The sequence below is a fragment of the Podarcis raffonei genome, chromosome 7 (assembly GCF_027172205.1).
Source record: "Podarcis raffonei isolate rPodRaf1 chromosome 7, rPodRaf1.pri, whole genome shotgun sequence".
NCBI lineage: Eukaryota > Metazoa > Chordata > Lepidosauria > Squamata > Lacertidae > Podarcis > Podarcis raffonei.
Window position 1 is genome coordinate 46324803 of NC_070608.1, and position 24818 is coordinate 46349620.

The 24818-nt window shown below is 40.4% G+C and overlaps 1 protein-coding gene across 1 annotated transcript; it reads right to left on the bottom strand.

Moving 5' to 3' along the window:
• Positions 1-605: 605 nt before the first annotated feature.
• On the bottom strand, positions 606-22297 carry THOC1 (THO complex subunit 1). Its single transcript, XM_053396418.1, has 21 exons — positions 22175-22297; positions 20125-20198; positions 19966-20026; positions 18369-18435; positions 17715-17833; positions 16639-16687; positions 14650-14745; positions 14232-14314; positions 13770-13843; positions 12825-12933; positions 12376-12507; positions 11972-12072; positions 10633-10699; positions 10353-10403; positions 9658-9728; positions 8916-9014; positions 7670-7735; positions 6679-6762; positions 6366-6513; positions 5647-5725; positions 606-2274 (listed from the first exon to the last, which is right to left on the bottom strand). The coding sequence occupies exons 1-21, from the start codon at positions 22277-22279 to the stop codon at positions 1979-1981; spliced, it is 2031 nt and encodes a 676-aa protein (XP_053252393.1). The 5' UTR covers positions 22280-22297; the 3' UTR covers positions 606-1978.
• Between the last annotated feature and the right edge of the window lie 2521 nt (positions 22298-24818).

The window sequence follows — 24818 nt, forward strand, 5'->3', positions numbered from 1 at the left end:
TGAAGAGGAGCAATCTACCTTCTTATACTGCATGTTGATGTTATATGCTTTTAAATGGGTTTAAATACTATGATGGGTTTCTTTAAGTTGGTGCTCTGTATAGAAGTCAATGTGTAAGCAGTCACTTCTCTTCCACCATATTCTTTCATCCTGTTCCTCCTAGAAATCTTACAGGCTTAATAGTTGGTACACTTCCCTAGTCCACTCTTGTCTCCATGGAACGTATATTTTGTTGGACCTGCCACAGAAGGCCAGTTTTCCTGCTACAAAGTCTTCAGTAGTAATTAGTTAAGTACCTAGTAATAGCAGTACATTATAAGCATGAAAAATGGTGTAGTGGAGTTTCTGGCAACAGAAACCAACAGTGCCCAGCAAACCTAGGTCTGACAACTTTCTAGGATTTCAATTGATTCAATGTGTTTGGTGAACAGTAAGGGATCTACAAGAAGCCACCAATTTAAAGTAGGCAGTATTGGTCTGTTTGTGTGTAGCTGGCTTCTTGTTTGATCATGGTCAGGCCCAAACTTGATTAGCTACAGCAATGGCACTGTATTGGTCAGGTATATAAGCATACCTAGGGAATGATGTGAAAGCAAATACATTCCTTATAAGAAAGCACACTTTATAATTTATGCACAGATAGGCGCTATGATACTTAGAGTAATATGAACATATTAAGTGTGGTATTTCACAACTTCAGCAGGGCAAGAGCAAGCATTTTCTGGGAAAGTGCATCGACTTTACCCATAAGAACATTTCATGCTTAAATCCCGGGGGTTCTTCCATAGCTCAGCTCATCTTTTCACACTGCATCACAAAAGGCAGGACAAAATGATCTGCTAAAGCACTAATTTGGTAAGCTTAAAGGGGAATCCTAATCAGCCTCTTCATATTGTGATCCTTTCTGGGCATATTTTAATTTTTGTTGCAATGACAAGGCCTAGTAGCTCTGAAGTCAGAATATCTACAGCTGGAACAGAAACTAACAAAATGCCAGTTACCAGGAATTGACAAACCTTAATGAGCCAGACCCATAAATATATGTATTGCCCTTCACGGTACATCTATACTGTATCCTATATCCCACAGAGACTTTGTAGGACCTAGCACTCTAAAACAGCACTACAAAAGCCCAAGCCAAAACTGAACATCTAGTTATAACACTGCTATCAACAGGAGAGACTTCCACTACAATGAAGTACCTTACGACACTTGCTGTACATAAAATAGGTCTTCAAACGGTCATATTTTCATGCATAAAACACTACAAGCATAGAAAGATCATTCATTAAGATTATTAAAAAGGTCTTTCCATGCCCTTAATAAGTAACCAGAGTGATTCAGCATGCTGCTCTCCTACTGTTTTGGCTTACACTTATCAAGCCCAGCCAACAAAGCTCTCAAGAGGTAGTGAGAATTTTAGTCTACACATCTGAAGGGCACCAGGTTTGCAAAGAATGACCTAGAGGCAGCTTTCTCTTGTGCATCATTTCCATACAGAACTAGGGGCAAGGGCAAGGAAGATACCATTCTATCAGTATTATATTGGGACCACTTTGTAACAGCAGTACAGTTCTGTTCAGTGGTTTCCCATTTGCTATAATACTAACACAAATTTACTGAACAGGCACCTAATTTTCACTAAAGGACTTTACAACATTTTTAGCCACATGTAAATTGGGGAGGAATCCCTAACCAAGAGCAATAGTTCTCCAATCTTCATAGAATTTGAGCACTTAAGGCATCTCAAATTATGTAAGGACTATTTGTGTACTATGTCCCTTCACCACATTCCATGGAAAAAGTCAGTAACCTTCCTATCTGCTTTTGAACAGCTCTAACAATTCATTTATTCCTGGAATTTCTAGACAGAAGGTTACTTTAAAATGTTTTATTGCTTACCAAATTAAACTGATCTATCAAATGTTGGGTTGTTACTTAGCAACAACAGCTTCTTTTTCCTTGTTTAACACCTATTTTAGCTATTGTTTTCGCTATCATTTGTTAGGCTTTCTGCAAGGTCATTTAATCCAGCTTTGTTCAATGCAGTAATCAGATTTTCCATTGTAGCGTGGATCCCTTCTTGGTCTTGCCAAGTAACAAGCAGCTGCTTAGCTCTCATCTTCACATCTTCACTATCTGATTCAATTTGCCTTATATCAGTGTCTTTCATTTCCAAATATGGGGCCAGAACATTCCAGTATTCCCCAAGCTTGTTAGCAAGCAACTCTATTTGTTCTCCTGTTACAAGTTTATCCCGTTGAGCATCTGGACCTAAAATCAAACATAAAAAAGAATATTTAGAGAATAGCATTGTATAATGCAGCACTCAACAAACCTGTTTCTGAAAATTAACAGCTTGTTAGGATTGTCCAGTTTCAGTAAAGAATTATCCTTTTACATTCATGCTTCCAAGTTTTATTTAAATTCTACTATCTTAAAATCATATTACAGAAGGTGCATTTGTGACTATAGACAGATCACTTGTTAGGCTACTTTTATACTCCCTGAAAGTGCAAACCTCAACCATTACTTTTAAGTGATTTTAGAAAGTTGTCTTCATTTACTAAACATTGAAATTGCCCAGCTGATTTGCATTTGTTTTGCAAGTTCGAAAGGAATCCCTAACTGCTCCAAAAGAAAGCCGCCTGTTCCCCAGTGTTAATGACTATTGTTTATTGGTCACGTTCATTTACAATATATTTCAGAAACAGCCCTCAATGAAATGAAAACTGGATGGCCAAGGAGCGGGAAAAGGTTCACATGTAGCTGGTAAGAGACATTGTCAGGAAGGGGGTATTTGAACTTTTAAAAAGAAGTAGGAGTGAGATACAGCAAAGGGAAAGGCAGATTTCTGCTGAAGTAGAGAGGATGGGAAGTAAAATTAGTAAACAAAAGAACAAAAGCTACTAAAATGAGAGAATGCAATAGAGCAGGTAAGTAGCATAAGCAGGATTCCATTGAGGGAACTAAAGCAAGGCTGACTTTTCAGTACTATTGTGGAGGGTGGGGAGGCACTGATGAATAAGCATAGAAGACTTGCATGAATTTATAGCATGAATCAGAGAGCAAACTGGATATGAAGTGATCACATGAGGAAGGAAGACATCATGCAAATGAATTTAATAAGAAACACAAAAAATAAGCAGACCAAAAGGTATGGAAAGGAACGATCAAGGACATGCCAAGTTTAGGGACAGACACTGATTCACAAATTGTGAGGCAGGAGATGGAACTGGAATGATGGTCTTTGAAAACTAGCTTTAGAAGAAGAGGACAAATTCTCAAACTGACTTGCTTCAGGTGGAAATATATACCAATAGTTTTCATAGAACATAGCCGATGAGCGAGTGCAACTGTTGACAAGGTGATGCTGTTTTGGAAGAACAGAGTTTGCACAAAGGAGCTATGATAGACTTCCGGGTTAGCGCCATCGGCTAATGGCGGATTCCCTCCGAGCTCTGGAGGGAATCGGCTCCGCAGGATCCGGGTCTTGCCGCTGCGGCGACACGGGGACCCTTAGAAATCACAGGCGCTGAAGCCTGTGAACTTGGTGACTCGGCGGGCACCATTTGCGCCCCCCCGACCCACGAAGGAGCCTTTTTAAAGGCTTCGGAATGGGGGACGGGGTAAGCGACGCGGTGCTGAGAGTCGACTGCTTCTCCTGCGGAATGAAGCCGCATGCCATGGTCGGAGAGCGCTGACTTCTTCTTGTGAACAATTGGACTCTAAAAGCAACAACCCGTGAGTAATACGGAAATTGGATTTGTAAAGGAATTTTTTTTTTAATTAGGCACGATCGGGGAAGGCGCAAACAGGAAGTCCGTCTCCCCGTCTTATAAATAATCTAAAGCAAGGACTAGCTAACTAAGGTCGAGAGAATTTCTTCTTCTTTATTGGGTAAAAGACATTAATTTCACAATTTGGCAGTATAAGTAATTTCACTGGAGGATAAGAGCTAATTTTGAGAGCTGAAGTGCCACCCCCCCCCCCGGACCCGGGAGTGATCCGCGAGAGAGCCTGTTAAGGAGATATAGAAGTGTTTGACAGCTGTCAAATTAGCTGTCAAGAAGGAAAAAGAGAACTTTGTTTCTGCTATCTCTGCTGGATATATTTGCTACAATTTGGTTATATTTTGTTGAAAACAAGGAAGAACTGATACAAACTAACTTGATTTTTGGATTTGAACTGGAAGGAAGATAAAGTAACCAAAATCCCTCTAGAGGGGATTTTGGGACATTACAAGAATGGCTGAAGGAGGAAAATTCAAGCTAAATTGGACAGAGTGTTTCTTCTCTTGGGAAAGTTACAAAACCAAATTGATGTTTTGGCTACAAATGTTGCAACTCTGGACTTAACAGTAAACAAATCCATTGAATTTGATAAGGACTTGACTCATGAAGTCCATGCAGCTGGACAAGAAGAGAAACTTGAAAGATTTGAGAGTGTGGAGAAAGAGATATATGTTGTTTCTGAGGAAAAGGAAGGAGGAGATGTAATGTTGCAGATGACAAAGGAGAGTCAGAGGCCTGACATGATGGCTACAAAGGAAAATAAGTACTGGATGATGAAAATCTGTTTTGAATTGAAGATTGAAGAATGGAGAGATCTCCTTATGTGGAGATCTGAAGACCTATGGATTACAAATTTGATTAAGGTGAAAGTTGGAGCTTTTGGGACATTTGGACTTAAAAGGAGTAAGAAACAAGATTCAGGCTCCACTTTTAAGTATGGAGGTCTGGCTGGAAGAAATATGGACCCTATCGGGACAGAGCTTCTCCGAGATCTGGTGTTTAATATTAAGGACTACCAAAAAAACCGGCAGAGAGGAATTGAGAGAGAATTAAGAGCCTCGGACGTGAGGTCTCCAGGCTGATAGTAGACTAAGATTGATGGACATTTGTTGGGGATTGAAACCGGGAAAGGGTGGGGTGGGGTTTGGGAATCCAAAGGGTGCAGAATAATAATCTGTTTTTTTTATTTTGTTTTGTTATTAGTATGAAAATTGGGGAATTCGTGGAAGGGAATTTGGGTCGACTTTAGAAAAAAGTTTTAAGAATGAGCACTGATGTTTAAATACTGATGTTTATAAGTTAAAATTGGTTGTTTTTTTTAAATGAATTAAATATAAAAAGGTCAAAAATTGGGGACAAGAACTTGTTGAATTAACAATTTGAATTGGAATATAAGAAGGGGAGGTGTGGGGAAGTCAGGGAAATATGTTATTGAAAATAAGGATTGTAAACTTTATGTGTTTTTAACTTTTTTGTTTTTTCTTTTTGATTTTTTAATGTATAAAGGTGGAAAAACTCAATAAATATCTTTTAAAAAAACAAAAAAAACACACAAAGGAGCTATGATAGATGCAGGAAAAAACCTCAAGAGACAGTACTCTCTAGGTCTACTCATTTAACAAGCACAGACTATCCATCAAGAAGGCCAGGATGCAATAAAGTATGAAGGATTAGGAGGCCCTGGTTTTGTGCCTTTGTGTGGCTCCTCTTTCTGAACATGGGACTTAAGCATTATTACTGCTACTCAGAAGCAGTAGACAGGATGAACTTGGGGGGAATGTGGGTCTGCTCACATACTCCTTTTACAACACGTGTTGAGGAAAATGGGAAAACCCCAAGAACACAGTCTTACTTTCATTGTTTTCCTTTAACAAAGCATCATTATCTTCCTCATCTTCATCCTCGCCTGTTTTAATTTCTTCGGAAGGAGGCTATAATGAGAGAACTGAATATCACCGAATGGATTTGTACGTAAAAAGAATTTGCTACATGGTGATTCCTGACCTACATGTAGCAGAACAGAGTTTAGAAAGAGACATTTGGAATTTATAAAGAAACCATACCTTGCTTTTATACAGACGTCTATTCTAAAACTACTACTAATCTTAATATTCTTTTAAGATACTGTAAATCAATGTTTCTATGAATTCCCATGCAAAACTGCTAAGAAGACAGAAATTACATCCCATTGCAATGAAAATGAATTCTTAGTAACTGGTTCCAAAAAATAATCACTCGCTCAAATTGACTTCCCAGAACTAACTAAAAGCTTCATTGTCAAGACAAATTCCTGTTCTCTTATTTTTTCCTGTATATTAAAAGGCCAAGAGAATGTCCAGCCCACAAGGCTGAATCCTTCCAAGGAAGATCATGAGCCAAAATAAAAGTAGATGTACAAAGCAAAAAGGATCCTTTAAACCCAAAATCCATGTCTCCCTCCTGATGAGAGTTCTTTTCACAAATGCTAAATGTTACAAAGACAAAACACACAAACAAAATCATCTGCTTGCAGTTTAAGGGCAGAGTGTTATGGGCATTTAAATAAATAATCAAAGGTATTTTACTACTTACAGGTAGTTCTTTAGCTAATTTGATGACCATGTTTTCGAGGTATTCTGGTAAACTCTTGAATTGCTGATTGGTTGGCTGGAAGAAGTGGGGGCTTCTACGTGCCAATAGCCGTAGTGCTCTCCAGCCGTAGTTAGAATTATTCACAACCCTGCCATCAAAGTCAGAATTAGTCTGCCATTTGGCATCTAGGAAAAAGGAGCTTGTTTTCTCAGCTTTGTTGTGCAAGCCAAACTATGTTTGAAGCAGATGAACAAATCAGTGCAACATGGATGAGAAATGTAAACGGCAATGAAAAATGATCTGCAGTACATACTTAAACTCTTTATCAACCATGTTTTCGGGATCTGCCTGTTCAATAGCCTCTTCAAAGAACTCTTCCAATGTTGGCATATATTCTCTAGAAAATAAAAGTCAGATTTAGTGTTTAACTTTCTAGACTGCCTTCATGTTTCCACATCTTAGTTGCAATTCCTTCAAGATAAGAGTGGCCAACAATGAAATGAGAAAAAAATACTATTCTTTCTACTGTCATCTGCATTTATGATGTAGGTTCTATTGTGGTTGAACAGCTCAGTGAATTAAAGACTGTTCCTTTTATATAGCATATCAGAATCTGTAACATGCAAAAAAGTATTGCATCCATATCAAAGCATCAAGAAATACTACTATTTGGATTAAATCCATGTTTGCAATTATAGGAACAAACATTTCACCTAGCAGATGTCCTTTGTGATACCTCAAACTTACTGCTCACCCTCTCTACATCAATTCATTCAAATCACTTCATGGGTATTCTGGCTTTGAGCTTTTAAAAACTGTTTTGAGGTTTTGTTTGTTTTACAATTAAGTGGTATATAAATTCTATGAAATAAAATATGAAACAAAGAAATAATACAGCTTTCTCCAAGAAGCAGCTCCCATATAGGCAAGCCACCTTGAAAAACTGAATGGCACAGTAAATAAAGTCAATGACATGACTAGGACTTGACAAAAATCATTTTTTAAAAGAAGCAATGCTCCTTTTACAATATATATACATTAACAGTCCCAGGTTATAATCTGAAGGCACATAAGGCCACCATCTGACTGAAGCTAAGCAGGTCTGGGTCAGGTCTGGTCAGTGCCTGGATGGGTGACGTAGAAACTACCTTGGGTTCCATGGTGAACAAAACAGGATATAAATGTAATAAAATAATAAACACTATTATAAAAACTCATATTACTTTAGGATGTACCACTGGCCACAAGAGTTCCAACTTGTTTTATTATAGACCACCCTGCCATATTCTTTTCGTATGACTTACCGGGTCTCAGATTTACAAGCTTCCATGTTATCAGGGCATAAATTCCAGAGTCGAGTCAACTCTTCACTAAAATGAGAATGAAAAAGCAGGTCACTGCATTGTTATGTAGTGTGTTTTGATGAGCCAGATATTTTGCAAAGAGGGGCTTCTTCAAAGTAAAAAAAAATGCATCAATTGTCTAAAACACACACACACAAACTTCTCATGTAAAAGATCAGATCTAACACCTTTAAATTCCTATGTAGGGAACTTCAATACACACTGTTCTGCTGTTTCTGAAATGAACACAGACTCAGCAAGAAAGAGGCCCAAGTCTCAAGAAAAACTAAAATAGAGATAAAATGAACAGGAGATACTGCCAACAATTATGCATGGGCCTTGCAGCTGGGCCTTGTTCTGTCAGTAGTCTTGGTCTGCTATAAAAGCTGTGGCCCTTTGGCCCTCCAGATATTGCTGAACTATATCTCCCATCAACCCCAGCAAGAACGGCCAATGGCTGAGGACGATGAGAGTTGCAGTTCAGCAACATCTGGAAGGCCAAAGGTTTCCCACACCAGCACTATACGGTGACACTAGAGCAGGCATAGGAAAACTGGGCTCTCCAGATGTTTTGGGACTACAACTCCCATCATCCCTAGCTAACAGGACCAGTGGTCAGGGATGATGGGAGTTGTAGTCCCAAAATTTCAGGAGGCCAAGTTTGCCTATGCCTGCACTAGAGAGTCTTCTTTATTATTTCGGGCTACAGCTGTGGAATGCCCTTCCCCTGGAAATACAGATGGCAGAGATTTTGATGGGATTCCACTAGCATGTAAAAATGTGTGGTGCAATGTGTCAATGGCTGTTAACCAGAAGGTTAGTAGTTCGAGCCCGCCCAGGTGCAGCTGTGAGCAGGATTCCTGCATTGCAGGGGTTAGACTCAACCCAACTCTACAATTCCATGATTCTATGATTTCATTTCTACAAGCATTCAAATTAAATGAGTAAGACTGCCCCCCTCCCCCCGGGCATTCTCATACTGCTGCACTCATTAACAGTTGAATTACTTGGTTTGTTTAATCATTGTGTTTTCTGTTTTGCTGGGATCTTTTTAATGTGATGAACAGCAGCCTAAAAATGTCAGAAATAAATTTATTTATTGACATTCATAATTTAACCAAAGCTCAAAATAACCGTTTTCATATCATTATGTTATCTATAAAAGATTACAGATATATAGATGATGAACTATAAAGGTTTAACATACTTCCCCATCAGAATTTTTCTGTTAGGTCCTTTCCCCAGGAAATCTTCAGGAACAGGTCTCTTTCGCACAAAGAGTCTTATTGGCTTGGGATCACTTGGTCTACAGAACAGATATGCTAAGGTTAACAAGCAGAATGGTGCAAAGATGTACAGCTATTACCTGTTCTACCTTGGGCAAATAATTGTGTTTCTTTTTTATGTTAAAATGCCACCCCAAGCTCCTTAGACATTTTCTTAGCTGTTCCTGAAAATCTCAAAGTAGACGTCTGTAAAATGACAAGAACCTACAAAGGTTATGCCTCATGGGTAGGCAAACTAAGGTCCAGGGGCCGGATCCGGTCCAATCGCCTTCTAAATCTGGCCCGCAGACGGTCTGGGAATCAGCATGTTTTTACATGAGTAGAATGTGTCCTTTTATTTAAAATGCATCTCTGGGTTATTTGTGGGGCATAGGAATTCATTCATTATTTTTTTAAAAAATATAGTCCGGCCCCCACAAAGTCTAAGGGTCAGTGGACTGGCCCCCTGCTGAAAATGTTTGCTGACTCCTGTTATGTATCCAGGGGTGGGGGGAAAGCTCCCTGATATGAATTTGTTTCTAAATAGTTTAATATAATACAGCATAACCTGTTTATTAGCTTGAAAATGTTATATATAAACACAGGTATAACAAGAAGATGAAGCCTTGAACCTGAATGTTGATCCAATATAATACAATCTCTAAACAACGTTTTTGAACTTACCTTTCCTTCACAAAACTTGGGCAACCTTCGTTTTTCCATGCATTCCAGTTCTCTTCAGTGTTTAATATGTGCTATAAAAGCAAAAGCATATGAATGTGTCAGTGTGAGTTACTGTCACCTTCAGTATTAGCATTTTTCATTTAAAGAAATCTGCACTATGAATGTGTCAGGTATCCAAGGTAGAGGTCAGAGGAGAAATACAATCTCTGTGTTTACTTCTGACAGTGGGAAAAGGTAATTTTTAATATGGGTTGGATTCAGAATTCTGTTCTATTCACAGGACACTCTTGCTAAAGGAAGAGTGTGGGAAGAAAAAAAATTGCCAATTCCCCCTTCAGGCTCCTTAGTTCAGCAAAAATCTGCTCTAGTTGAGGGACCTGCTGGAAGAGTGTTGCTGGTGGCACAGGGAATGCCAGCCTTCACTTGATCACACTGCATTTCATAAATGGAAAGACCCTTCCATTTGTAGAAGGGCATGTCTGTACCCAACCCCACACATATTCGTGCAACTTTGTCACAGTTCCATGGAGAGTATCTTGTAGTTAGAGGGGAAAGGGCCAGCAGACATTATCAGTAAGCAAGCATCAGGTATAGCACTTGAAACTGTCATTTCACTGTTTTGACGCAAACCCCATTTAAGTGGATGGTACTCATCTAAAATTTTATTCGGTTCTATTTATGAAGAGGTCACTCACCTCTACCATTTTTGAGAATCGCTCTCCATCGGGAGGATTTTCTGAAAGAAGCTGTTACCAGATGTCAAAGAGTTAGCCAAAGGTTGCAGCATCAAAGTTAGGACTGCAGCTTCAGAAATATCATAAATACAAAGTAATTGATTTTGGTTTCTAATTATCCAAAATGTGCTTCACAATCTAGATAGCTTAACCAAACTTGATTTTTCAACTGTAACAAAACAAAACAAAACCAAAAACAGACCAACTTGTACATATATTGCCCGCAGTCTATATCACTGACCTGGTAAACTAATTTTGTAGTATCTTCAATCCACAGAGACTGCTCATCTGTCAAAATGTAGTTTGAACTAGAAAGCAAGCCATCACATATATCAAGAAGACTGAAGTTCTGCATATTTAAGTTAATAATTTGAGTATTAATGATTCCCACCCCCATGGTCCCTGAAGAGCTGTTCTGGAAGGTTCATGGACCCACCAGAAATGGATGTGAGGGACTGCTGGCGGCTGCAAGGGAAAGGAAGTATCGGTGAAAATGCCCACCTCCTAGATCACAGTTCCCTCTTCCATAATACAGTGGTTTTTTCTTGCGAAGCACGGTTTCCCATAGGAATGCATTGAAAATCAATTAATGCGTTCCTATGGAAACCGCTTGCCGGGCTGGCGGTGCGGAGAAGGGCTTTTCTCCCCACCGCAAGCCTTCAGAAGAGGTCCAGGAACAGAGGAGAAGGCGCGCAGCGCTTCTCCTCTGTTCCCAGGGCTTGCGGTGGGAGGAGGGTTTTTCCTCCCCACCGCCAACATTCAGAACAGCATTCTGAATGTTGGCGGTGGGGAGGAAAACCCTCCTCCCACCGCAAGTCTTCAGGACAGGTCCGGGAACAGAGGGGAAGGTGCGCTGCGCTTCTCCTCTGTCCCCGGACCTGTTCTGAAGGCTGGCGGTCCACCGCTAGCCTTCAGAACAGCCTTCCGAAGGCTGGCGGGGGGAGGAGGTCTCTCCGCCCCACCGCCAGCCTTCGGAGCAGCCTTCCGAAGGCTGGCGGGGGGAGGAGGTCTCCGCCCCACCGCCAGCCTTCGGAAGAGGTCCGGGGACAGTGGGGAAGACGCGCTGCGCTTCCCCGCTGTCCCCGGAGATTTCCCTATGGGCTTTCATCTTGCGAAGCAAGCCCATAGGGAAATTCTTCTGGCGAAGCACCTCGAAAAACGGAAAACTCTTTCTTTTTGCGAGTTTTCCGTCTTGCGAGGCATTCATCTTGTGAGGTACCACTGTAAAAAGGTAAAGGTACCCCTGCCCGTACAGGCCAGTCTTGCCAGACTCTAGGGTTGTGCGCTCATCTCACTCTAGAGGCCGGGAGCCAGTGCTGTCCGCAGACACTTCCAGGTCACGTGGCCAGCGTGACAAAGCTGCTCTGGTGAGCCAGCGCAGCACACGGAACGCCGTTTACCTTCCCGCTGGTAAGCGGTCCCTATTTATCTACTTGCACCCGGGGGTACTTTCGAACTGCTAGGTTGGCAGGTTGTTCCATAATGGGGAACAATAAAAAAAGTTTCTCCAGGGATTTTATACGGGTAAAAATAAAGCATTTAAAAATCAAATTAGTTCAAATTTAATAATACTAACCTACCTTTTAAATTTCACCTGTCCCTTTAGATACTGAAATAATATTAAATACTGTAATAGGATGTGTCGGCGGAAGTTGCTGTCACTCAGCTGTAAATCCATTAACTGAAAGAAAAGACGCACAGATGGATAGAAAACCTCCTGCAATGTATTTTACAACGTAGAACAGAAATACAGAGCAGGAAAAGTTAACCATAGACCCAACAATGCAGGATGGGTTGTATCCTGTATCAGTTCAACTCAAAGCAGGCCCACTGAAATTATTGATAATTTCAACAGGTCTACCATGAATAGATCTTAGTCAAAGACCACCCAATATTCCATCTAATTATTTCCCATTGGTAAGATAACTAGCTTTTATGGGCAAAGGAGTGTTTTCATGTAAGTTAAGAACAACAAAGACAATACCTTCTCACTTGTGAGGAATTTAGCAAAGTAAACATGCTCCCCGCCAGCTTTCAGCTCTTCCAATTTCTTTCTCGACGCTTGGGTGTCATCTAACTTGTAGCTCTTAAAGACAGCCAATACTTCTTCAGAGTACTTGTTAAAATTGAAAAAAAATAAAAAGGAATATTTAAGGACAATCACAGCCACAAAGCAGACCTGAAATTTGATATGCAAAATGCTGATCTACTGATGCTCCTTTGCAGAGTCCAACTTTAACATTTATCTACTCTGTCAAACACTATTACATAGCCTGGCGTCAGTTCATTTATCAAGGACCTACACGTCCTCCAACGATATATGCCACCATCTGTCAATACCATTGTTCACACAGGTCAAACAGGGCAGTTACACAGCAAAAAAAGTGCACACAAAACAGACCTTAGAGAAGAAATAGAGTCACAAAGCATTACCTTCAGAAACGTTTTCCACGAAACCTTTTCGTAACACTGCACTGGATTCCGAAAGTAATCTTGAAGTGACCAGAACTTTCTATACAGGTTGTAATCTATTGGAATGGAACTAACAAAATATTTAACATATAAACTCTCACACTTCTGCTTATTCCTGAAGATACATTCATTTATCATTTAAATTTATACCTCACATGAGGTGCTCAATTAAAATGAACACATGAATGCAGGCAGGATACTTGCCCAAGTTCGTGCCCAATTTCCCTCTTCAACTCAATAGAATTAGTGTGAAAGCCGTTAATAGTAAATGGTAAATGCCTCTCGGTCAAGCATCCCCTTTTAGAAAATGCTGTATATAACTAAATAATAAAGAAATAAATAAAGGCTGTGGAATGTCTCTAGTGATCGATGGCATTTTTAATTAAGAAGCTACAATGTTATGAATTCTCTATTTTTAAAAAATCTTGCACACCTGAAGGAAAGCATTATTTGCCTCTGCTATGCTTACTAGTTCTATCCACACTTCTCATTTGGTTCCTTAGACATGCCAGCAAAGACCTGATAATCCACCAATACAGCTCCAATTTTCAATTGTCACAAAACAGTGGCAGAGGCCACTCTTGCAACCATTTAAGTCAAAGCTAGCTAATCAAATTAACTGCATTATGTGTATCACTAGCCACCCAGAAATATTTTCCATTCCAATACAAGTTAATTGGATGAAATATAAACATTATCCTGAATATTTCATCATGGATATGAGGACATGGAATCTGTGGCCCTCCAGATGTTTCTGGACTACAACTGGGACTTACGGGAGCTATAGTTCCTCAATAACTGGAGGACCAGGGGCTCCCCACCCCTGCTCTAGCCACAGAAGATATTTCATGCATCCCCCCCCCATTTTAGAACAAACCAATGGCTTAAATTGGTCTAAGAGCTTACCAGCTTGTAGGAGCTTCATCATCTCCCATCTCACCTTCCTCTACATCCATCCCTTCATCTCTCTCCTCAACATGCTGAAGAGAAAGAGGGCATTTAGAATTAATAATGCTGAAAAAGGCTTTGCACCAGAAAATTAGGAGATGCCGATTAAAGATTAAAATATTCTTTATCACTGGAAATCTAAGTAATTAGTAAACTACGCAAAGTACTCAGATAGGATACAGCAATTTCCTCCACCTTGTGCCATCTCTCCTTAAGACTCCAGTTTAGAAAAGCACTAAAATAAATTAACTTCACATGTATATTAGTAAGTAACTGAAGAATTTTTTTTAATTGTTTGCCCTCTTTTGAGAGTTGCATGTGTTCAGTACATAGAAAGTAGAGTGCTATTTTATGCCTTGTTCTACAGGTTTCCCACAGAATGGATAATATAATACAATATAAAACAAAAAGATGACCCACCTTCTGTCCAAGTGTGCTATCTTGCTCACTGGTATTATAAACTGTGATATTTTCCAAATTAAATTGACTTTGCAAATTCAGCCCTGTAGAAAAAAGGATGCACATTAAAAGCCAAGAACAGCAGAATTATACCCAAAACCCAATAAGACATTTGTAACTTGCATATGTCAATTTACAGAATATAAGATATGATGTTTCTCATCAACAGTATAAAAAACAATCATTGTACTTTAGCTACAATTAAACAAGACAGGAAATGTCTACCATTACCACCTTCAGAGAGTTCCTTGGCTAAGGCAGGCTACATAACTAAACAGATTATAAGCATAATAAAATTAGAAAAGAACTTAAGATATGCAGTAGACTTCCATTTTTCCATTTGAGTATGTTTATGTCATTATACACTAACAAATCTCACCTGATTTTTCTGAAAGTGGGAATAATCTAGCCAGGAATAGCTGGATTCTTCCACAGAATACTGTATTTTGGGATTTAGACAATCGTCTCAGGAGGTCTAAACAAAGAGATAAATAAGGAGAATATATTTTTTATCTTATCATGGCTCCAGAATTTTGATAATTTGTCACTGGCGGACTGTGGTATGTTATTTTTTTTTTAAAATTTATTTATTTATTTATTTATGGCTATTAGCCCATAAAATATGTACAAACATAAAAACACAGAGACATAAAAACCGATATATCCGACAACAGAAGGTGAACACCACGATGCAAGGGTGGGTCATTGAGCAGAGCCAAATGACAGCTTGGGGCCAGGAGAGCTCCAAGGGACGGATCACAGAAAAAGGAAAACTGAAGACGAAATCCGACATGCACTCTCATCATAACAGTCCGATTAGTTTTGATGTTGTTGTTGTTTTTTGGTGGTTTTTTGAGTGTGAGATAACCGCATTCAGGAATCTCGCCACCTGCAGAGTTACAGAAGGATCTGTATCCTGCAAAAGCAGTGCGGCGTGTGACTCAACAGGCCTGCCAACCAAGCGCAGTAAAGCAGGACCCAGGAATTTAGTCCTGGCTATGCTATGTAGGGGACAGTTGAACATTATATGTGAAAGAGATTCAACAGTTTCCCCGTCACACACGCATAGCGGAGACACCAAACCCTTGGAAAATCTGTGGCTCAGCAGGTTCAATGGAAAGACATTGAACCTTGCACGAATAAATGCAAGTCGGTGTGGTACTGATGAAAGAGATGACATGTATGATGGAAGGCCAAGTGGTGGGGTTATTCTGTGATACCTGGGGGAGCAGACACCCCCACCCCTGGCGAGGTTGTGTTGATTTTCAATGTCCGCTAATCTTTGCTCAATAAGGCTTTTGGCTGAGCGTAAGTTCATCTTTAAGGAGTCCGCTGGGGAAATTCCGATGCTCAGAAGTTTGGCATGGATTTTTCCTACCCACAGATTGACAAAGACGTCCCGCCAGAGGCACTGAAAAAGGTAATGGTCGGGAAGCCTATGCCAGCTGGACAGCCAATAGCCAAAGACTCGCTTCCAGATGGCAGTCTCCAATGATGCAATCCTTAACTCCAGACGTATGGCTGCGTTGCTCACACACATGGGGAGTTTCAGAAGGCGACGGAGAAACTGATTCTGTGGTATGTTAAGGAGCTGATAAACTTCCTACAGGCAACCAACTTCTTCACTTCCCTCGCATGGCTAACTAAGACTAACAGTGGAGCGTAGCTTCCCAGCCAGGGCAGGAGCATCCAGCCGTGTCCAGGGGCAGGGCTTGGGAGTGCAATGTGAGGAGGATGCAGCAGGGGAGGGGCCCCACTACGCCACTGGCTGAGACTGCAGTCCTAACTGCAGTGAGAAGCAGGCCCAAACAAACTCACTAGGAACTACTTCTGAGTAATCATGCAGTAATTCTCTGAACTTCGAATACACACACAAGACTAATACCCTGTTTCAAAGAGTTCAAACTGAAGCACATGTCTGGCTGCAACATGTAATAGCTTTTTATCTTTAATTGTGTAATAAAATAATAATAATAATAATATTTATACCCCACCCACCTGGCCAGGATTTCCCCAGCCACTCTGGGCAGATTGCAGCATATCTAAAAAATTGTAGTACATCAGACATTAAAAATTTCCCAATACAGGGCTGCCTTCAGATATATTCTAAAAGTCAGATAGTTGTTTATTTCCTTGACATCTGATAGCAGGGCATCCCACAGGGCAGGTGCCACTAACAGGAAGGCCCTCTGCCTAGTTCCCTGTAACCTCGCTTCTTGCAGTGAGGGACCTGCCAGAAGGCCCTCGGAGGTGGACCTCAGTATCTGGACTGTTCAAATGTAGTTGGCTTGGAGACGAGTGAAGTTTCGATGAACTGCACTGAAAGTTGTGCAAACTGGGGATGAAGTGGAGAAACAAGACTACTCACCATTGCACATTCTCAGCAAGTAATTCTTTCCTGCTGAATAAAACGTGTTCTAAAAATAAAGTACCAAAAGGATGTAATCAGTTAACATTTTAAATAAGAAGGTTGGAGGTTACCTTGATACTGTAAATAAATTCACTTAACCGTAGAAGAACAACAATCACTTTATATCAGGTCTAGCCCAGAGAATGCTTGTGGACAACTTGCTCACAGCAAGATTATGGGTGACAATCAATTATGTACATCCACTTGCGCAACAAAAAATCCACTTGGGTCCCAGGATATCCTGTTTCTCTTAAACACATCTCCAGCTCTTTGTGTGCTCCCAGAGTCTGCTACAGAGGGTTCCTCAACTCTCCAGACCAGATTTTGGTGGTATATGGGGAGAGGAGAGGAGAAGCCCTGTGAATTCCCATTATATATTAATTAATATATCAATTATTTCCAAGCAGTAAAAAACGTTCTTCAAGAAAAAACACAATGCAGCAAAACAAAATTAATTTAAAGTGTTTTAACCCAAAATTATACCAAACATACAATTTCAAAACAGCAGACTTTAAACAGCACCTTGCAGGTCAAATCCCACACGGGGTGCAACAGTAGTGCCCAGCACCACCTTCTAGGATCATCCTTCCAGAAAGGAAGAGTTATTGCTTCTTTCTTTTCTTTCTTGCAACTAATGGCTTAACAAAGCTATATATCACAGGTATATATTGGAAAGCAATACAGAAACCCAAAAGTCTTCTAATAAACAACAACAACAATAATAATAATAATTTATTATTTATACCCCGCCCATCTGGCTGGGCTTCCCCAGCCACTCTGGGCGGCTTCCAAAAAAAATATTAAAATACTGTACTACATCAAACATTAAAAGCCTCCCTAAACAATGGACCAAGCCTCCCTTGGTCCATTGTTGTTCTCTTTGACATCTGGTGGGAGGGCATTCCACAGGGAGGGCGCCACTACCAAGAAGGCCCTCTGCCTGGTTCCCTGTAACTTGGCCTCTCGCAGTGAGGGAACCGCCAGAAGGCCCTCGGTGCTGGACCTCAAATCTATCCTGGAACAATAATACTTACAGATTTCCATGTAGTTACATTCTTTTCCACAAAGGTGAAAATTTTATCACATTGATCCAAAGGAAGGCAATCCAAAACATCTCCCAAAAGGACAAACGGGGTTGATGCAGTGCAGATACCTTCATGGGTCAGAATACATGTATACATTAGCTTCAAGAATTTTTAAGATACTTGCAATTTGTTTATGTTGAAAGACTTTTCAATTCAATGTACGATCTAATCAAAATATGTTTTACTCGATTTACAGGTGCAATTCTTTAAATCTAGTCTTACAGCCCAATTCTATCTCTCTCTCTCTATATATATATATTTACCCAAAAGTAAGTCCCACTGTCTTCAGTAATGCTTACTTCCTTGCATATTTAGCACTGCAGCCTTAGAAAACAGTAGACTTTTAAAAGGAATTTCAGTTCAGTTGTTGTCAAATAAGAATGAAAAGCTAGTAGTAATTACTAATAGAAAAACTTGGTATCAAGCCACTCAGTGTCCCCTCCTCACAGAAAAAAAACCCAATTGGCTGCACGATGCCAGAACATTACAAAATATTATTTAAGGAGTATTTAAAGCAGGGGTTTTAATTATTTTATTCTATTTTATTTATTGTAAGCCACCTGTAAATTTTATAAACAAGCAGAAAAACTCTTCCACACTCACCTTCTGTGACCCCATTAATAACAAGCGATATGATAGCCAGGACATTTTCACAGGAAGCTTGGTTTATCTGAACAAATATAGTACAAGGTTATTATTAAGTGTACACAATTGAAACATTACTTTACAGGTGAAAATCCACTAAAACATACAACTTGTACACTATACTTTGTTTGAGGTTCACCAACAGCCACACCAGCACATTGTCAAGAAACAAGATTAAACTGCTACAATGGCTTAGAGCAGTCTTTCCAAATGTGTTACCCTCTAGATGCTTTGGAGCACAACTGCCATTGGTCCCAGCCAGCATGGCCAATGGTAAAGGATGATGCAAGCTGATGTCCAGAAGATCTGAACGGTAACACATTTGGGAAGGCTGATTTAGACAAAAGCAAGTGAAGCAGGACTTAAAGCTAACTAGTAACAATGCAGGTTTCTCTAAGACATTTATGGTCTGCTTAATTATTTTCATTTCTAAGCGGCATACATAAAACAATTTAAAAAATCATAAAACCGAACACTACTTTAAAATGCCTCCTTAGTCGTGTGCCTGATGTTCAGCAAGGAGAAAATTCCACAGGCTTGGTCCATTACACTGAATGTACAACTTCTAGTAGTTACAAGCCATGCATCTGACCCATGAGGAACCACCAACAGAGACCCCCTCCCCAAATCTCAATGACTGGGCCAGGATAGAGGGAATCAAGCATTCCTTAAGATATCCCAGACCCATATTGTAAAGGGCCTTGTAAATGAATTCAAGAACCTTGAACCCTTCCTGGTAACATATGAGTAACCTGAGCAAGCTTTTAAGCACCACTGTTATGTACTGGCAGTAGTCTTTCCCTGTCACTAGTATAGCTGCAGCGCATTGCACCAGCTGAAGCTTCTAGACCAGACACAAGAGCAGCTGCATATAGGCTGCATTGCAATAATCAAGTCTTGTGGGCCCTGCAACATTGAAGAGGGCCCTCAGGAATGACTGTATCAATAGCTGTCTTCATCTGCCCATCCCACAACAAGACCAGGGCCTCAACAGGGTCCCCAGCTCCATCCCATCTGAAATCCCCCAGAGCAGTCAGGAACCTATCTGGTTCCATTGTCTCTTGGTGCAGACTATCTGAATGGTTTCCTCACTCCCTCAGAGTGAGGCTGCTACCAGAACTTCAAACTTCACCAGGAAGTGTTCCAACCCTCACAATGGGGTTATGACCACCCCTCTCCCCACTAGGGACAAGGACCAAATCAAGGGTCTGCCCTGCTCTGTGTGTTGGGTTGGTGACTATCTGGGACAGTTCTGTGGTTGCCATGGAAATCATGTGATCTTGAGTTAGCCCTGAAGCAACCTCAACATGGATGCTGCAGTTGTCCAGGACCACAGTCCAGGTTTCCTCCAACACAACACCAAGAAATTATAGTTTTTGTTCTTCAAAAAGATGAATCAAAGCATTGAAGGTTCAACTGATTTGGTGACTTCCCTTGGTGGTCATATTTTTCCTGACGTATCAGAAGTAATAGGTATTATACATTTTTTAATTTGAAAGGAACCATACACTTTCTACTGACAGTGATATGTAGAGTTACAACAACTAGTACTCACAATTTCTTCTTCCAAGGCAACTCTGAAAGCTTGATCCAGGGTAAACTTTTTTTCATTTTCACTACCAGAGGAGAAAAGCGTTAAGACTATTTTGCCAAAGCCTTCCATATCAACATAATTAAATACATGTTAGGAAACAAAAAGCAAACTAAAGGTTACCTTCCAGGTATCTGGCTGAAGGCACTCAACAAAGGTTTAATAGTTTTGTTCTTAAGTGCATCTCGAGTTGAGTTCTGAGAAGAAAAGGCAAGTGGGAAAAGATTAGGTTTTTAAAGTAGTATTTCTATTCAATACTATGTGTAAATCTATATCAAAATTAATTTATAACCCACCTTTCTTGCATGATGGTATTTAAGATGGGTAACATATGGTTCCCAGGCACAAATCAGAACTGCTTCACTTTAGCAAAGTTTATGCATTGGGACCTTCTCACCACAACCATGGATAATAGGGATTTTAAAGTTCCATAATTACTTATAATTTAATTGCTCTAGTACGTTAAGTCCAAGACTTTAGTCATATGAAAACATGCTATACCTCATAGCACAGCCTAAACCAAAACTAGACTTGTCTAACCAGACTGACTTTATATGATTAGAATACAAGTTCAAATTATAATTGAATATCTTCAGTACAAGGAAAGGATTCATGACTTATGTACACTCAGACCATAAAATCTTCTTGGGTCATTCCAAATCAAGTGATCAAACTTTCAATAGTTTGGGGGTTTTTACCTCGTGCCATTTTCTTAACATTTTGTACACTTGTTGAACAATCAAAACTATATTTACATGTTAAATTTAAACTGTTTATCCTATCCTGTTTTTGAGACAATCAGAAATAATAAATGTAAGCATAAAATGTGCCTCAAGGTTTGTGTATTCTGTACTTAAGGCTTTTAAACACTGCAAAAATGCATGCCCTTAGCCATGCAGTTTTGAAAACAGATATGGAAATGTAACATGATGGATAAAGGTAAAGATAAAAGACCCCTGGACAGTTAAGTCCAGTCAAAGGCGACTATGGAATGCGGTACTCCCATAAGCACAATCCAAACCATTGTTTCTCAGAAGAAAGCACTACATATTTAAGTATTATTTACTCTCAACTAAGTAGACTTAGGAGGGCATCCATTCACCTCTGCAAATAACAAACAAATGTGTTCTTGGTTGAATTAGGGCCAATTCACATGGTTAAACTGGAATGTTTGGAATACAGACTGAATAAGTCCAAACAAAATCAGGCTGCAATGAAATACTCATGTGACTACACTTTACCAGTGTATAACTCAATCTAAGCAAACCACCTGAAAGCAGGGCCGAGTTCCATTTTAGAATTAGAGATGAGATAATGAATTACAGTGATTAAACCGAATGTTAAACTTGTTAAACATATATTACATTCAACTGTTATACACGTCCCTCACTAGTTGTCTGTAGCACAAAACAGTGATTTGTATGAATGAACATCACCACAGGTCCAGCAAGCTACTTCTATTTACACTCCTTTCTCCACACGCCAATTAAAGGTGCAGAAACCCTTTCCCTTTGGGCATCTGGCCACCCTACTGGAAGCAAAATTTCGACATCTTCTCAAGGAGGACAATGTCGCCCTGTGGTGGGTTATCACTAAACAGCTGTTATTGCTTATATCCCACCATTCATTTCCACAATAAAGGTACCGGCATTGAAAATGAAGCTTAAAAACACAATTCCAAGGTGCAGAAGATATCAGCGTTGAAATGTGGTCAATACAAATGCAAGTGATGTCCCTCTTATTAATACTCAACGACCTCTTAGAACAAACAGGTCCGAAGCCTATGGCTTTGGGGGTGGGGGTGGGAAACGGTCAAGTAGAGAGGAAGCTCCGTAATAATAATAATAATACATTTTATTTATACCCCGCCCTCCCCGCCGTCACCGAGGGAAGCCACGTCCACCGAAAATGCTACATTTCTAAACACATTTATTGTGCAGGAAACGCCACGGAATAGGACCGGGTGCGAGTGCGTCGTTTTTTCGGGGGGGGGCATGCAGAAAGTAGCGTGGGCTTCTCTCCCCCCGCCGCCAACCCAGTTCGTCCCCATCCATTCCGGATACAAGCGAGGATGAAAAGGGAGCTCAAGCGAAAAGGACAGGCGCTCGGGAAGCCCCAGCTCTCCGGAGTCCTCAGCGGCGGCATTCGCGCCCCAGCCGCCTCCCCTTCTCACCGTGAAACGCAGCCGCGCCTCAGGCAAGCTGAAGAGCGGCGGCGGCGACATAGCACCTCCTGGAAGAGTCGGCGAACAACCGGCGGCCCGCTCTGGTGACGCCATCCCTTTGCGACTGCGGAAGTCCGAAGGCAGCCGCCAGCGCCCCCTCCTGCCCGGGAGGAGTCTTTTTAGCGCCGAGAAAAGGGCGACTCGGAAGAGGAGGAGGAGCTTCGAGGATTCTGAACCACGTGACTGCTCTCTGCTCTTACAACTCTCGCGTCGTCCCGCCTCGTTTTATTCTCAGTTCGTTTTGTGGTGATGGAAGTGTGGCTCGCTGCCTCTCCACCTTAGTTTGAGCTTTCCTATTAGTTCCTTCTAAGAAGCATTAGCTGTCTTATTTTCCTAAACCCAGAGTCCCAGCATGATTGCACCCAGGGGTGAAGTGTGCTCCTCCAACAGGGATTCTATATTAAGTTCAGCTTCTGCTGAACCTTATTTAGGTTTAAAAGCATGTTTTCATGTGTGCAATATCACACACAGGTGTGCAATATCAAGCCCCAAATTGTGCAATTCAGAATGAGTGTGGGCTGAGGCACACTTGCACAACAAAACAGGAGGACGTGAACCATGTGGAGGGGAAATGGGTTGACCCAAGGTCGTAATTTAATTCAACTGGAAGAAAAAGAATTGATAAAGATAGAGCAGGAATAGTTCACAAAAGATCACTAGCACCAGTTGGCTCTGTCCACATAATAAGGTTATTTCTTTAATTTGTATACTACCTTTTCAAGAAATGCTGGGTAAATTAAGGTAAAATAATGCCTTTCCAAATCCTAACACCATGTTGGCAGGAACATGGGATTAAATGCAATCTTTCCACCTACAGTTCTACACACATTTTATTGCATTGCTTTGTAATAATTTATTGTGGTAAAAATGTTCATTGAGTTCTGGAGACTTTTTGATATAGTAACTCAACGACCTAATTTTCCTGCTGCGTCTTCAACAGATGTTATAAATGTGTGTTTTTAGCAGACATTGGTGCACAATGAGTCCCAGTCTGATACAGTACTAGTGTAGAGGCAAGCTGTCTTACAGTGAAGAACTCTGGCATGTTATATTTTGTTTTGTTTGAGCGACAATGCCTAGGTGTCACCTTGATTGATTCTGTGCAAATTTGTAAGAAAATTAAATAGGAAATTGTTCTTTTAGTGATACTACTGCATAGCTAGATGTTTTCATTTCCTTAACTCTCTGGAGACTGAACACTTCTCACCAGCTTTTAAAACAGCACAGATTCACCTTTAGGTAAGATCACTCTACATTGTTTGTTTATTAAAACACAACACAGTTGCCAGTGTGGTGGGGTTGGGGAGAGACTCACAAAGCCTCTTTATTCCAGATTGTTTTTATGGTCTATTGGGAAGAAAAAATGAAATGGTTCTTATTTTTGTTGACATTGCTATCCTCAGTGGTGCATGAAAAAATGGTAAAGGCCACTCTTTCATAACAAGCCTATTTCTCCTTTTAACTCCCACTGCTCTTAAAAGAGCAGTGTTATGATTACTGTATGTTATGAGTAACATATAGAGTATGTTAGCCTGATATGACCCGTGGGGGGGGGAGGGAACCCACAAATGGGAACATCCCTTTTGGCTGATCTGCGAATGCCCATTATTGCCAATTTTTATTTATTTACTCACTATATTTATATAAATGCACCCAATAACATTGTTCTCTAGGTGAATTGCAACATAAAAATGATACAGCACAATTGAACACAAAATAATAAAAACAATCCCAGCTCGTGGGGGAGGATGTGGCTTGCCAGTGAGCAAGATGAATACAGTAGTACCTCGGGTTAAGTACTTAATTCGTTCTGGAGGTCCGTTCTTAACCTGAAACTGTTCTTAACCTGAGGTACCACTTTAGCTAATGGGGCCTCCCTCTGCTGTTGCGCCGCCGCCACGTGATTTCTGTTCTCATCCTGAAGCAAAGTTTTTAACCCGAGGTACTATTTCTGGGTTAGCGGAGTCTGTAACCTGAGGTACCACTGTACTTGGATTATTTCCTCAGCAGAGGAAGAGACCTGGTGCCTTTCTTATTCAGTGGCTTAAAACTGTTGATTCAGAACTAGAGATATCCCCCAGGAAAAATAACAAGTGTTTAGAGCTCTGGGGCCACACAGCTAAGATGGTGGCACTACTAGAGAAGTAATTATACATTTTGGCAAGTACTTACTGAAGGAGCAAATTTTACCTGTACTTCACAATTTTTGAGTCTTGAAATACAATGAAGAGCAAGTTCAAGTTTATTAAAAAGTAGACCCTAACAGTTTGAAGAGAAAGAACTGTTTTAAACCAATCACAAGAAGTATGAACTCAAAGAGGCAAATGGGCAATGTCACAAGAACATCAGTATTCTAATGTTTGTTGAAGTTATTATAGTTCATTGTAAGAGAGAGTAAAAATACTTTACCAAAAAGAGAAGAAATCCATCCAAAAATGAATATAATATTTATTTTCAAATAGCAAAACTGTTAATGTTGAATTAAGATAATTAGAAAACAAAGTATACATTTTCCCCATGTGAATGAACCTGCCTGGGCTGTAAGATCAGCATAAGAGGTGCTTATCTCTGGCTCATCATTAGCAAGGAGCCC